Source organism: Helianthus annuus, chromosome 15 (assembly GCF_002127325.2).
Source record: "Helianthus annuus cultivar XRQ/B chromosome 15, HanXRQr2.0-SUNRISE, whole genome shotgun sequence".
Taxonomy (NCBI): domain Eukaryota; kingdom Viridiplantae; phylum Streptophyta; class Magnoliopsida; order Asterales; family Asteraceae; genus Helianthus; species Helianthus annuus.
In genome coordinates, this window is record NC_035447.2 from 24810557 (window position 1) to 24825657 (window position 15101).

The 15101-nt window shown below is 36.4% G+C and overlaps 1 protein-coding gene and 1 non-coding gene across 3 annotated transcripts; both read right to left on the bottom strand.

The window, feature by feature from the left end:
- Window positions 1-1817: 1817 nt before the first annotated feature.
- LOC118487797 lies at window positions 1818-1924 on the bottom strand. The gene has a single exon (XR_004882740.1). It is a non-coding gene; the product is annotated as a small nucleolar RNA R71 (small nucleolar RNA).
- A 7382-nt stretch (window positions 1925-9306) lies between these two features.
- LOC110911035 (cytochrome P450 85A1) lies at window positions 9307-13458 on the bottom strand. 2 transcript variants are annotated; one of them, XM_035983736.1, is made up of 8 exons: window positions 12743-12896; window positions 12303-12624; window positions 11723-11872; window positions 11404-11649; window positions 10687-10773; window positions 10520-10598; window positions 9668-9899; window positions 9307-9559 (listed from the first exon to the last, which is right to left on the bottom strand). In XM_035983736.1, the coding sequence occupies exons 2-8, from the start codon at window positions 12570-12572 to the stop codon at window positions 9472-9474; spliced, it is 1152 nt and encodes a 383-aa protein (XP_035839629.1). In that variant the 5' UTR covers window positions 12573-12624; window positions 12743-12896; the 3' UTR covers window positions 9307-9471. The 2 variants fall into 2 exon arrangements, with proteins under 2 accessions (XP_035839629.1, XP_022011289.1); XM_022155597.2 differs by lacking the exon at window positions 12743-12896 and adding an exon at window positions 13187-13458 and having other exon boundaries at window positions 9312-9559.
- Window positions 13459-15101: the final 1643 nt, after the last annotated feature.

Here is a 15101-nt window from a genome sequence, read left to right on the forward strand (position 1 = left end):
TGACTTTAATAACTAGTTACTTATGTTGAAGGTGATCTTTCCTTATCGTTTGTCCGTGGTGTCTTGGCATTATTTTACTGTCTATATAAAATAAAAGATTTTCACCATTCATATCTCCACGGTCTATATGGAGGTATGTTGGCTACCTGGTCGGGGGTTAAGGGAACGGTTTGGTAAGGGTCTTGCCCTTGTTCAGCGTTTAGAGGTCCTGCTTGGGACCTGGGTCAATTTTAGTAGGATCTCCTTCAATGCCCATAGGTATTGGATGGCGGGGATCCAAACTCTTTGACCCCCTCATAAGTTAACTACTATTAATACTATAACCCGGCTATTTAGGACTGTATCCCTGCTGACTCAGACTACTTAGCCGAGGGTAACGTCACCGCCAAAAGCGGGGCCTACCACAATTTGCATTAACAACTTAATTCATTATCTTTCAATAATCCGACCCTTTAGGATTGTATCCTTGCTGACTCAAACTACTGGGTTGAGGGTAACGTCGCCTTCAAAAGAGGGGCCTACTACAATAACTAAGATAATCTCTTAAACAAGTGCAAAAGTGCGAAAATAATCAAAGGTTATACTAATACACGTGTCGGATCCAAGTGATTCATCTTGTCTATTTGTTTTTATTTTATTTTTATTTTCAGCATTTAGTTAGTTTTTATTTTTCTTAGTTTAAAACATTTTTCTAACCTTTTTGATTTGATTAGACGTTGAGGATAAACCGGTACTAAAAGCTCTTGTGTCCTTGGACGACCTCGGTATCTTACCAACACTATACTACGTCCACGATGGGTGCACTTGCCCATATGTGTGTTTAGTGTTAGTGAATATCGTGTTTTATAAATTTAAAACTTGGCTAAAAGTGTAAAAAGGGCTTAAATATACATCTAAAAATATATACACACCGACACACATCAAGTTTTTGGCGCCGTTGCCGGGGACACAAGGATTTTAAGAAAGTTAGGAATCAACGGCCTAATCATATTTTTATTTTTCTTTAATTTTTTAGGATTTTTTCTTAATTTTTCAGCTTCTGCACAGCTCAGCACGGGGCCGTGCCTGGTCGGACACGGGCCGTGCTCAGCATTGTTACTGGCAGTTTTTTGTTTTTCAAGTTACAGAAGGCTGACCACGGGGCCGTGCCGGTGCAACACGGGGCCGTGTCCAACTTCCAGTAACTGGGATCTGAAAAACAATCACTGTAATTCCGACCACGGGGCCCTGTTCGCTCAACACGGGGCCGTGGTGAACCTTCTGACCAACATTCTTTTCTGTTTTTATTGCAGGACTTGGAACCCGACGCCAACCTCTCGTAGTGTATGAGCTCCAGTTCCAATAAAGACATAAAAGAACCATTAGAAGAACCCGAACGCTTTCTCAGAAAAAGGTTAAAAGCCAAAAACCAAGAGAAGGTTTCGGGTGATCCACCTCCAATGGCGGACCAACGTACCCTTATGGATTATCTACGGCCCACCGTAGGTAATCTAGGCGCCGCTATCAATGCTCCGAATGTCGAAGCCAATAACTTCGAGCTTCGACCGCATTTGATACAAATGCTCCAAAACTCCGCAACCTTCCACGGGCTTGCGGACGAGGATCCCCATCTACATATAACTAATTTCTTAGAAATATGTGATACCTTTCGGATCAATGGAGCATCAAACGACGCCATCCGCCTCCGTATGTTTCCATTCTCACTAAAAGACCGGGCGAAAGCTTGGCTCAACGCCCTCCCAGCTGGTTCGGTAAACACCTGGGATGAACTAGCCCAAAAATTTCTATATAAGTATTTCCCTCCTGCTAAAACTGCTAAATTAATGACTGAAATTAATACATACTCACAAGAGGACGGGGAATCCTTATATGAAACTTGGGAAAGGTTCAAGGAGCTATTACGCAAGTGTCCCCATCACGGCCTCGCAATATGGCAACAAGTATCCACTTTCTACAATGGATTGTTGCCACACACTAGGCAGACACTTGATTCTAGCTCCGGGGGACTTCTAGGTAACCGACGCCCACATGAAATATATAATCAGATTGAGGAAATTGCTCAAACCAATTTTCAATGGCACACCCCCCGGGGAAATAAGTCTATCGCCCCGGGCGCCTATAAGGTCGACGAAAGCACTTCTTTACAAGCCTAAATCGAGGCCCTTTCTTCAAAAATAAAAAAAATAGAAATGACAAAAACAGTCTCGGTTATGGCTTGTGAAGGGTGTGGTGGGTCACATGAAAATTGGAGTTGCATGAAAGAAACGGACGATCAACAAGAAATGGTAAACTACATTGATAATAGACCTAGGCCGTCGGGTCCTCCAACGGGAACTTACAACCAAGGATGGCGAAACCACCCAAACCTTGGTTGGAGGGAACCCGACAATAGTAGTAACCAACAAACCCAACGAACAAACTTTCAGCAATCAAGAAATGAGTCACAAAATTTCACTCAACAACAAGGTGGACGAGAAAGGCTCGAAGATACTATATCTCGCCTCGTCTCTGACACTGATAAGAAAAACTCGGAAAGATTTCTACAATTAGAGTCCAATTTTAGGAATCAACAAGCTAGCATTCAAAACATAGAAAAACAAATAAATCAAATAGCTCAAAACTTTTCCGAGAGACCGCAAGGCGCATTACCTAGCAATACCGAAACAAACCCAAAGGCGCAAGTTCACCTCATCACACTACGAAACCGCACCGTGGGGCCTGCAGAAGTACCGCCACCTACAGAAGAGACAATACCAACACCTCTGCAGGAAAAGAACTCTCCTCCATCACCAGAGCCTACCAAGGCTCCTCGAGTTCCGTACCCCGGTAGGTTAATTCGTCAAAAGACCAATGAGCAATTCGCAAAATTCGAAAGTCTGTTAAAACAATTGCATGTCAATATTCCTTTTATCGAAGTCCTAACTCAAATGCCCAAATACTCTAAATTTATGAGGGACTTCCTTACACATAAAAAGAAAATTGAAAATTTGCAATTAGTTAATTTAGGCGAAGAATGCTCTGCCCTCGTACTCAATAAACTACCCCAAAAGAAAATCGATCCCGGAAGTTTCACGATTCCATGCTCAATAGGGGAATCGCCCGTTCGCAATGCCTTGGCCGACCTAGGGGCTAGCATTAACCTCATGCCCTTATCAATGTTCAAAAGGCTTGGCTTGGGAACCACGAGCCCTACAAAAATAAGCATACAACTCGCTGATCGATCCGTCAAGTTCCCACAAGGTGTCATCGAGAATGTCTTGGTAAGGGTAAGCAGATTCGTTTATCCAGTTGACTTTGTCATACTCGATATGGAGGAAGACACCGAGGTCCCCCTTATACTGGGGAGACCTTTCCTTGCTACAGCACAAGCAGTGGTAGATATGAATGACGGGACACTCACTTTGAGGTATGGGGATGATGAGATGAAGTTCGGAGTTAGGAAGAGAATAGAGGACGACGACCCAGTCAATTACATGAAGGTTATTGATTCGAGCCTGGATGCCGCTCTCCGACGGTGTAACATGGGAAGCCAGGCATCCCACTCAGAAGATATATAACCCCGAATCGGGTCTAGCCAAGGACCCTTATAAACGTGGCGTACCACGGAGGCATTCCGCGGAACTATCCTTAGTTTAGTTTAATCTTTTAGTTTTTGCAGAATAAAACACACTCATGGTGGTAATGGATGAAAAAGGGAACGAGAAAAATGGAACCATGCAAGAAGAACAGAGCAACCCGACACAAATCTCCATCACAGAAGGCTCAACACGGGCCGTGCCCAACCAACACGGCCCCGTGCTGAGCCCCCTGCAGAAAATCACCCAGTTCAGGTAACTGGACACGGGCCGTGTTCAGCGGACACGCCCCCGTGTCCAGGCTTCTGTTTCAATTCTGTAATTTTTGTTACTGGCACTTGACCACGGGGCCGTGCCCGGTCAACACGGGGCCGTGTCCAGGATGCCAGTAACATAAATCTTTGCTTTTTAACCCACTTTTACACATTCTAATCAACCAAAAACTTTATTTTTGGACACATTGAGGACAATGTGTAATTTAAGTGTGGGGGGGATGCTAAAACCTTGAAATTTTGCAAAATCCTAAACACAAGCCTTACACAAAACTCTATTGGAACCGCTAAACACCCCAAATTTTTTTCAAAAACTTTTTCATTTTTTTTTATTTACTTGTCTTACTTTAAGTTGGGAATAACAAGTTCTAAAAAGGTTATATTTTTACAAGTTTACAACCGATAGCGTCATGATAAAAAGAACCAACATAAGAAAATTATGAAACGGTATAACAAGTCTAGTTAAAAATTCGATTATATATACTTGGTCACATTAAAAACCCATTCCCACAAAAGTGAGTTTTGAGCCTTTATTGAGCATAAAAATACACATATTTAGATTAAATGCTCATTTTTCGTTTCTTGTGTGAATAGCCGCTCGGTTCTTACAAATCTAGAACTTGCCACGACGATACATTCCCGGTCCTTACCAACTTAAACCCAAGTAAGTAAATGATGGAGGCATTAGGACTAACCATTTTTCTTTCAAAACCATTATTTTTCATTTTTTTTACCTACCCAAAATCCCCCTAGATAGCCCCTTTGAGCCTAAACCTTTCATTTCATTACCCCAAAACCCTTTTTACCCACCAAAAACCTTTTTATTTTTCACCCTTTATTTTAGTAACAAGCTCGCTTTTTCGTAAACTCACCTTTTTATGTGACGATCAAAAAAAAAAAAAAAATTTATGATGAAGTCAAAAACAAACAAAAGCTATATAAAAGCTTGTTTGGAGAAATACTTCAAAAATAAAAAGTCACTAAAAACAAGGTATTTCACGAAAATCGACGCTTGTTACGACTTTCGCCCTTTTTACTAACCACTAACCAACCACCCACCTTTAACCCAAGCCTAACCCTTCACCCCAAAAAGTCCTCTTGATATTTACAAAGGTAAAAAGTTAAAAAGGAGGAGGATTGATTGCTTGGCAAGACTATGGAAGGCGTAAGTTCCATGCCGCTCTCGAGTGATTCACTAAAAATATACACCTTCGGCCGAATGTTGAGTGATCTCCCGTGAGGTATGTGAACTTGTATATAAATGGAATTTTAATAAGGCATGCTATGCCCAAATAAGTAATTTATCTTATGAAACGTTCAAAATAAATCATAACGAATAGGATTGTAAATAAATAAAAATAAAACCTATAAAAACCTTGGATTCCCGACACTCTAAGGACAAGCTAAAAAACTTCTCTTCTACCTATTCCATTTGGGAGTGTAAGCCACATTTAAAGAGTTTTGCTTGAGGACAAGCAAAAGTTCAAGTGTGGGGGTATTTGATGTGTGTAAAATGCAACATATAAATCACATCAATTAAGGCATAAAACTAACCCTTTTTAAGTACTAATGTTGGAAAAAGAGTGTTTTTGTCTTCCTTTTGTATTTTCAGGATGAAATGAGCTCAAAATCACAAAAGAAGCAAAAAGACAACTAATTCTACTATAAATACAAGAAAAGGAACAAAAGTGGACTGCCCGGACCCTCAACGACACCTCCCAAAGCAAAGGAGAAGAAACAGAGTCTGAACACGCCCCGTGTCCAGCGAACACGGGGGCGTGCCCAGGAAGCAGCAGAAAAGACAAACCAGTAGAAGCTTCCATCGCCCACCACGGGGCCGTGTCCAGCGGGCACGGGGGCGTGGTAAAAGTACAGCTGGCGCATTAATTGTAATTCACAATTACAATTAATGAAGTGAGAGAATGTCAGACGGGCACGGGGCCGTGTCCAGCGGACACGGGGCCGTGTCCAGCCTTCTGTTCAGCCTATAAATAGAGGAGCTTGGCTTCATTCTCTCTCATCCCTTGACACACCACCTCTCTCACACTTCATCCACCACCCACCACCACCATAACACCATCATCCACCACCATCATCCATTGTCCATCGTAGAGTGTGTGAGTCGTCTCGGGATCCAAGATTGATCGTAAGAGTTCTTGACAATCAAGGCCATGTTTGCCTAAGTCTCTTACATCACTTGGTGAAGACAAGTGTTTAGTATAATACTTTTTATTTTTAATCTTTTGCACTTTTTATTTGGTTTTGTATTAATGACTTTAATAACTAGTTACTTATGTTGAAGGTGATCTTTCCTTATCGTTTGTCCGTGGTGTCTTGGCATTATTTTACTGTCTATATAAAATAAAAGATTTTCACCATTCATATCTCCACGGTCTATATGGAGGTATGTTGGCTACCTGGTCGGGGGTTAAGGGAACGGTTTGGTAAGGGTCTTGCCCTTGTTCAGCGTTTAGAGGTCCTGCTTGGGACCTGGGTCAATTTTAGTAGGATCTCCTTCAATGCCTATAGGTATTGGATGGCGGGGATCCAAACTCTTTGACCCCCTCATAAGTTAACTACTATTAATACTATAACCCGGCTATTTAGGACTGTATCCCTGCTGACTCAGACTACTTAGCCGAGGGTAACGTCACCGCCAAAAGTGGGGCCTACCACAATTTGCATTAATAACTTAATTCATTATCTTTCAATAATCCGACCCTTTAGGATTGTATCCTTGCTGACTCAAACTACTGGGTTGAGGGTAACGTCGCCTTCAAAAGAGGGGCCTACTACAATAACTAAGATAATCTCTTAAACAAGTGCAAAAGTGCGAAAATAATCAAAGGTTATACTAATACACGTGTCGGATCCAAGTGATTCATCTTGTCTATCTGTTTTTATTTTATTTTTATTTTCAGCATTTAGTTAGTTTTTATTTTTCTTAGTTTAAAACATTTTTCTAACCTTTTTGATTTGATTAGACGTTGAGGATAAACCGGTACTAAAAGCTCTTGTGTCCTTGGACGACCTCGGTATCTTACCAACACTATACTACGTCCACGATGGGTGCACTTGCCCATATGTGTGTTTAGTGTTAGGGAATATCGTGTTTTATAAATTTAAAACTTGGCTAAAAGTGTAAAAAGGGCTTAAATATACATCTAAAAATATATACACACCGACACACATCAGTCATGTTGGAACAAAAGCATGACCATGTTAAAACATAAACATGGCCATGTTAAAACTCTTTTTAAAACCTACAGTGCAAAATATTGATTTTGTGTTTTATAACATGTAGTGCAAAGAACATGATCATGCTAAAATAGAAGCATAATCATGTTGAAACAAAATCATGACCATGTTAAAACATAAACATGATCATGTTAAAACTCCATTGCTTTTTAGAATCTGTATTGTAAATCTTGATTTTGGGTTTCATTGCGTTTTAGAACTGGAGTGTAAAAGAACATCAAAGAACATGATCATTTAAAATGGAAGCATGATCATGTTGGAACAAATACATGACCATGTTAAAACATAAACATGACCATGTTAAAACCCATTGCGTTTTAAAACCTGGATGTTGGAACAAAGACCATGTTAAAACAAAGGCATGACCATGTTAAAACAAAGGCATGGTCATGTTAAAAGAGAAACATCACCATGTGAAACCCATTACATTTTAGACCCATTGCGTTTTAGAACCTGGATGTTGGAACAGAGGAATGACCATGTTAAAACAAAGGCATGGCATGTTAAAGCATAAACATGAACATGTTAAAACAAAGGCATGGTCATGTTAAAAGAGAAATATCGCCATGTGAAACCCATTATGTTTTAGACCCATTGCGTTTTAGAACCTGGATGTTGGAACAGAGGCATGACCATGTTAAAACAAATGCATGACCATGTTAAAAGAGAAACGTCACCATGATGTGAAACCCATTACGTTTTAGACCTAAAGTGTACGTTTTTAGAATTTGAGTGCAAAGAACATGATCATGCTAAAACATAAACATGATCATGCTAAAAACTAAACATGACCATGTTAAAACATAAACACGACCATATGAAACTCGATTGCGTTTTAGAACCTGGGTTATAGTGTGTTGTTCTATCCATTGCGTTTTACGCATCTGAGTTTTCGAAAAAAAAATCAAGAGTATAGCAATAGTGTGCTCGTTTTAAAGATAAAAAATGCTCGTTTTTATGGTGCAATTTTTATAAAAAAATATTGTCGTATGAAAAAGTTATTAACGTTTCAAAAACGATGGGGAATTGGAGGAGGAGGAAGCTATTGACTTGGACGGACTAGAATACCCTCAAACTAACTCACGCGCCTCTTTTTTTGTTCAATTTCACCCATTTAATCTTAGCCATTAATTATTTAATAGATGGTCAAGATTACTTCCTAGTCTTCCTACCCAAATAAACTTCCTAGTATATCCTGACCCATATAAAGAAATGTACCCGACTGTTTTTCTAACTTCCAATATATGTTTAAAATATTTTATAGAGTTTACCCATTTTCTTGTTATTACCACCACCACCACCAAGGGCGGACCCACATCGGATGGGTCGAGGTCTCCGGACCCCAATGTTTTCTAAAAAATTAGTAGAACCAGTATGTTAATTTTTTAAGGACCCTATATAAATAATTCATTGAACCCCATAGCATTAATAATAAACTTGGTGTGGTGGTAAATCCCTTCTCCCCAAACAAATAAACAAATAGGTCTCAAGTTCGACCCTTTTTTTGTAGCGTGTTTTGTTTCTTTTTTAGCAACCCACTTGACGTTTGGCATTTTTGAATAATTCTAGGAGGATTAATTGCTGCCATCATGGCTATCATTATTGGGAACAACATACCAATATTATTTAATCATTATTAATTAGATTGAAATATGCAAATAGAAGAGTTTGGCGAACGCTTTGGCGAGGTAACAGCCGAATTACTTACGTACAGTAACTTGAGTCCGGATGATAATTTTTGTGTGTCTAATGTTTAAAAGATAAGGTTGGCTGAGTTATATACGTTTGATATTCGTAGGAACAACTTAAAATATTTGTGATGTATTTTTTCATTTCAATGACCTCTTTTGTTTACTGTGTGTTTTCTAATGAGTAATGGTCATATAGTTTTATCTGATATTGTATTTATTATGTTTCTAGCCCTGCCCTGACCAACAATTGACCTGAAAATTCTAACGTTTAATTGTAAAAAATCTTAACAGCAAAAATGGGACTCCAGTGGAAAAAAATTCTGGGTCCGCCACTAACCACCACCACTCTACTACTACTAGTCTACTAGTATCAAAAGTTACTTCTTGTATAATAAAGAGGTCTTCAGGTTTCTAGATATATACGAACCTTGAGTTCTCATCAAAAGTTCATTTGTTTTCTCATAATGGAATATAAATTTCATAAATAAAAAACAAAAACACATATGGACATAAGATCAGAAAAAGTTCAATAAGTTATCCATAATAGAAAACCCTACATTGTTAGAAAAATTATTTTGTACAATCTCTAGCAATGTGTCAAAATCTACTACCATCACTTCAATCATTTATACATGTTCACTCTTTGATTTTATTATTATTAATTTTTTTTTATGATTATAAATCTGAAACCCTAATATGCAGTCCATTTGGTGCTTCAACTCTTGGAAATTTCATGAGCTTATCTCCTCCCACCTCTTCCCACCTGCGATTTTTATTTAAATCCCAATTATTTACTACTCATAAGTTTTATAACATATAAAATAAATATATAAATAAATATGGGTTAATTTTTAAAATTAACAACAATTACCTGTATTTAGTTACAAAGTAATGAAGGAAAGTTGATATTTCTGCAATGCCAAGTTCTTTTCCAGGACATTGCCTCGTTCCACCTCCAAAAATGAAGAAATAATTTTGGGTCTCCAAGCTTCGATCCAACCATCTCCATGGGTTGAAGGTATGTGGATCCGGATACAAACACGGGTCATAATTTAACTCTCTTGTATATACATATATCCTCCATCCTTTAGGAATAACAAAACCTACAAAAAGATGAAATTCATTGAGTTCTTACAAGCTATAATTTTAAGTAAACTATTCCAACCTTGCGTTATCTAGTAGGGATGGTCACAGTCTGGCTCGACCAGCTTTGACAAAAATTCTAACCCAAACCCAAACATGTACATGGTTACAAAAACGAAAAAACCAACACGTTGTATATTTTAAAAACGTTAAAAAGAAGAAAAAGGTAAAAACATAATAATAAAAAGTTGATAGTTTTTATTTTTACGGTCAATTTCTAGTTCCAATCCCTTAGCATGACTGCTAAACCACCAAAACAAAACCGTGAACCAAATACCATAAGCTCAAACGAGCCAACTTACTTTGGCATGAACACTAAACCAGTTTCAACGGTTTATGGACACTCTTACGATCCTGTTTTCTTTTATTTTAAAAAATATATGATAATTATTGAATCAAAAAGAAGAAGAAGAAGAAAGAGGGGTCATGGTATCAAGTAATCCAAGCTGGAAGAGTAGCCACGCCATGTGGATTATGATGTGTGGTAGGGTCCATGAATGGATGATGATGACACAATTAAACAACAAACTTCAAATCAATCTCAAATTATAATGTCATCATGAACCATGCATACACTCACCATTAAGCTCCATGTCCTTCATTGTCTTTCTCAAAACTCCATTAACAATTGTGGCCAATCTGGAGGTCTCAAAGATCACCTGTAACACACACACACATGATAATATAAATTAATATGTTCTTTAAAACTTTAATAAAATAATAAATAAATAAATAATAAAAACCTACCGCACGAGTGAACTTCATGGACTTGTAGTCATCCCAATCAAGTGGGTCCTCTGCCATTTTTCTCTCTCTGATTCCCATATGTTCTTTCTGCAAGAATTTTATGATTTAATTTTAAATTTTAATTTTTGGAAAAAATAATAATAATACCATTTCACCATGTTTATCAACATCTGACCGGTCACCGGTTTTCTTAATTATTTTATTTTTCACTGTTTTTTTTCTTTTCAAAATATCATTTAAGATTTTAAGGGGTCATTTACTGCTTCATACTTTATATTCTACTTTTTATATGTTTATATTATATTCAAACTTAAGGGTTTATTTACTACTTGCATGCTTCATATTTTATTTTCTAAGTATATCCATATTTTATCAAATAAAAAAATCTAAACCAAAACATAACTAAAATTGTAAATTTACACAAAACTATAAATGTTTAGTTAAAATATTTTTGTAATTTCTTGAATAGTAATTTCTCGACCTTTTTTTAGGCGCTTCGTTTTTAGTTGGATAGGTTTTGCACTTCAAAACGGGGTGGCGGCGCAGCCTGTTGCCCATTTACCGGCCTGTCATTTGTTTGTAATTTCTTGTTTTGGTTGTTGAAGTGTTTTGAAATTATATGATAAAAATAAAAACTATTGATAAACTCATCCGGTTCCGGTTCATAGTCCGGTCCAGTTAAAAAAACATTGCATTTTGAATAAATTAAAAACTTACTCTAAGTTCTTCAAGAACTCTGGGATGATCATGGAGATACTTGACTGCCATCATTGAGGTAGTGGAAACTGTTTCATACCCAGAATACAAAATGGTAATTATTTGATCAATTATCTCTTCATCACTCAATTGATATCTATTTTCTCCACCATTCATCAATGAACTCAGCATATCTTCATGTGTTTCTTTTGAATTTCTTCTTTCTTCTATCAAACCCTTCAACATTCTCACAATGTTCTTCCTTGCCTGCAACAAAATTTAAAAAAATTAGCTCCGAATTTTGTTCGAGATTGTTCGGTTAAACAAAACGTTTTCAGACCTGCAGTCCGCAATGATAGTTGGTGTTTGGGAGATCAATCGGAAGCGAAAGAGTCCCCAAAACCAACTTGAAGAACTCAGGCATGAGTTCCTTGGATAATGAGCAAGATTCATTCCCAAATACTTGTTTCAGTGATGATAACAAAGCCATCTGCAATGAAATATTTAAATGTTTAAAAATAAAAGATTGAGAAACAGAGTCCATATGAAAAGCTTTCTTGTACTTTTTTTAGATGAGAACACCGCGCATTTTAAGGGGCAGAATTTTGTGTTTAACAGGGTAGGATTTGCAATTCAGAAGGGGGTAGCGGCGCAGCTTGTTGCACATCTACCTGCCATTAGTCTGTAATCGTCTTTGTTTTAATGAAAATCTTGTATAATTTAATTTAAAAAAAAAAAGATGAGAACCGTTAGTTAGCGGTAAAACTCATATACTATCAGTACCCTGCTAACCAAAAAAAATAATAAAAAAAATAACCCATAAACTCATAAACTTGTTAGTACTTTGCTGACTAATTGCTGACTAATGGGACCAGGTAAATCGAAGTTTGTAGAATACATTACAATGAAATGATGCATACCTCTTTGGTTTTCTCTTGTATGTCAATGATTTGATTGGCCCAATAAGAGAGATGGGATCTCATGAACTGATCAATTGTGGGGAGAATTTGTTGTTTGATGATTGTGGGGCTAACAAGTGATAGTAATGCACCCCTCATGGTCTTGTGAGCAGGACCATGAACAGCTGCAATGTTTGATTTGCCAAGAATTTCAAGCATTGATTGAGGGTAACCAGGAAGAATTCCTTTGGATTCACTCATGAGTATGCATCTATTTAGCTCTGGATCCATTGAAACAACTGTTGGGCATCCCAAAATGTGTGATTTAAACACACTTCCATACCTGTTTTCATCAAAAAAAAGGGAAAAAAATTGTGTCAAATCAAGAAGTGAAACATTAATCCATGTCCAATGATGCATTTTTGAGTTGGGTTTTCCAAGAAAGCCTTAAAAAAGGTTGCCTTTTTAGTTTTCTTGTTTCAAAAGTGGATTTCCAAGATGGGTTTCTGAACAAGATCAAGAAAAAGGTAGCTTTTCATCAAGAAACAGAAACAAGTGAAATTACAAAAACACCCAAAGTGAAACTGAAATGGAGCATGTTTTCAAGATGAAAAAAGATGTTAGCTTTTCTATATAATTTTCATAAGAATGTGATTTCAATTTTCAACCACACATATACACTTGGGTATATAATAATAATAATAATAATAATAATAATAATAATAATAATAATAATAATAATAATAATAATAATAATAATAATAATAATAATAATAATATAATAATAATAATAAATATGTTTATATGCAAGTAATGCAACAGTGTCAACAAGAACAAAGACACAAAGTGAAATTACTAAAACACCCCCATAGGTTTTGAAGAAGATGAAGGAAGCAAGCAAGCACCTTGCTCTTTGGTTTTTCATGAAGGTGGGGCCTTGTTTGAGGAAGTCAGTAGTCTCACCAAAGAGTGGCCAGCCCATGGTACCAGGGGGTAGACCTTTCTTCCTATACTTGATCTCATTCCATTTTAAAAGGGCAGTGCTCAACATGCAAAGGCCCAACACAACACCAATAATCACAGTCAAAACAGCCATGGGTGCTCTCTCTTTTATGAGTATAGATATATGTATGTATGTATATGTAGAGTGAGAGAAGAAGAGGAGAGAGAGAGGGGTTTGCTCAAGGTTTTTGCTAGTCAAGAATGTGTATATATAGGCCCTGATGGTGGGATAGAGGGGGGAGGTGCCATGTGTTGAGGTAAAGGGGTGTGATTTATTGTACAAAAAGGTCATTTCACTCCTCTTTATTGAGTATTTTTTTTAAAGTTAATGCACAATATTTAGATCCTAGTATAAAGTTAATGCGATTTCAAATAATTCGCATTAAAAATAATTACTAATTAATACACAATATATATGCAAAAAATAAAAATGAATATAAATCATAGTTAACCATTGTATTCTTAAAAGGCTAAAATACTAAAATTGACTTTTTTTTTTGCTAAAATCCGAATGATCTTCTAGAATAAATATGGAAATCAAAATGTAAATGAGCATTAGCCAAAAGATTTACTTTTGTTTTATCAAAGATTCAGTATTCTCAAAATATCACAAACATTTTGAACATGTTTTGTTTTTATGAAAATGTGCTAAAGTAATGTACTTTTTGATTAATAAATATGAAAAATATTGTGTTTGATTCAATTCAGTTTTTGATAATTTTGTATTTAACTTTAGCTAATCGAATCTATACAGATTTGTATTTATTTTTATATCAAATACTATAAATTTTTGAAAAAAAAAAAAATTCTAAGCATTTGTTAAATGAAAACAAAAAAAATGTTGAGCATTCTATGAGTTATAAACCCGGTTATAGTAGTAGTAGTCTTACAAATATATGTTACTTTTTTTTTAAAGATAAATAGTGTTTTAAGAAAACTTAAACAATTTTTTGGCTGTATATATTCTTTATTTTCTTAAGCAAGTTTATATTAACATTTGAGTTATTTTTAGTCTTTTATCATCATTGTGGAGGCCCAAACGGTCAATGCCTTAGCCCATTAAGAGCAGGAAGTAAGAATTTTTCCCAACAAACTAGTCACGTAACACAGTGATGAAATCTTGGTCATTAACTTGTTTTCAACGTAATTATATTCTTATATAAAAGGTTGTTTTAAGATAAAATTTCTAAAAGAAAATAAAATAAAATAGTACTAAAGTATACTCATAAGGATTGTAATAACTGAGAAAAAAATATTGTATCAGGTAAACCCGCTTTTAACGGTGTGTAAATATATGAGTTTTCACGAGCAATAGTAGATACTGGTAAATAACTAGGCAGGTTACCGGTTGGGGCGGTGGTAGACATGAGTATCCGTCATGGTCATAGCACGTGATCACGACCGTGCTATGAAAATCAACAAACGCGATATATATGTTCCAATCACAAGTCGTATTTAATATATTTATGATATTAATCACCAACTAGCATATCTGATGAATAAAAAGTTAGGATGTTTTTAAACTTTCTGTTTGAATGTCTTGACAATGATATTTTTGTTTGGATGTTTTAAGAGTGACATTTTGTGATATCTTGTAGTAATGTTTAAACCTCGCGGGTGATAAGTATACTTAACTCTAAGTTTAGCTCTTGGACACTTGCAAAACAAATGGGTATAAAACTATAAATGATATGATACGAGTATTGGGGTCACTGTCCATACATAACAACTATAATGCAAGCGACATCCCCTAAAAACTCGCATTTTGAAACATAATTATACAAATTTCTTGTATAGTTAATGTTTTAAAAACCGGTT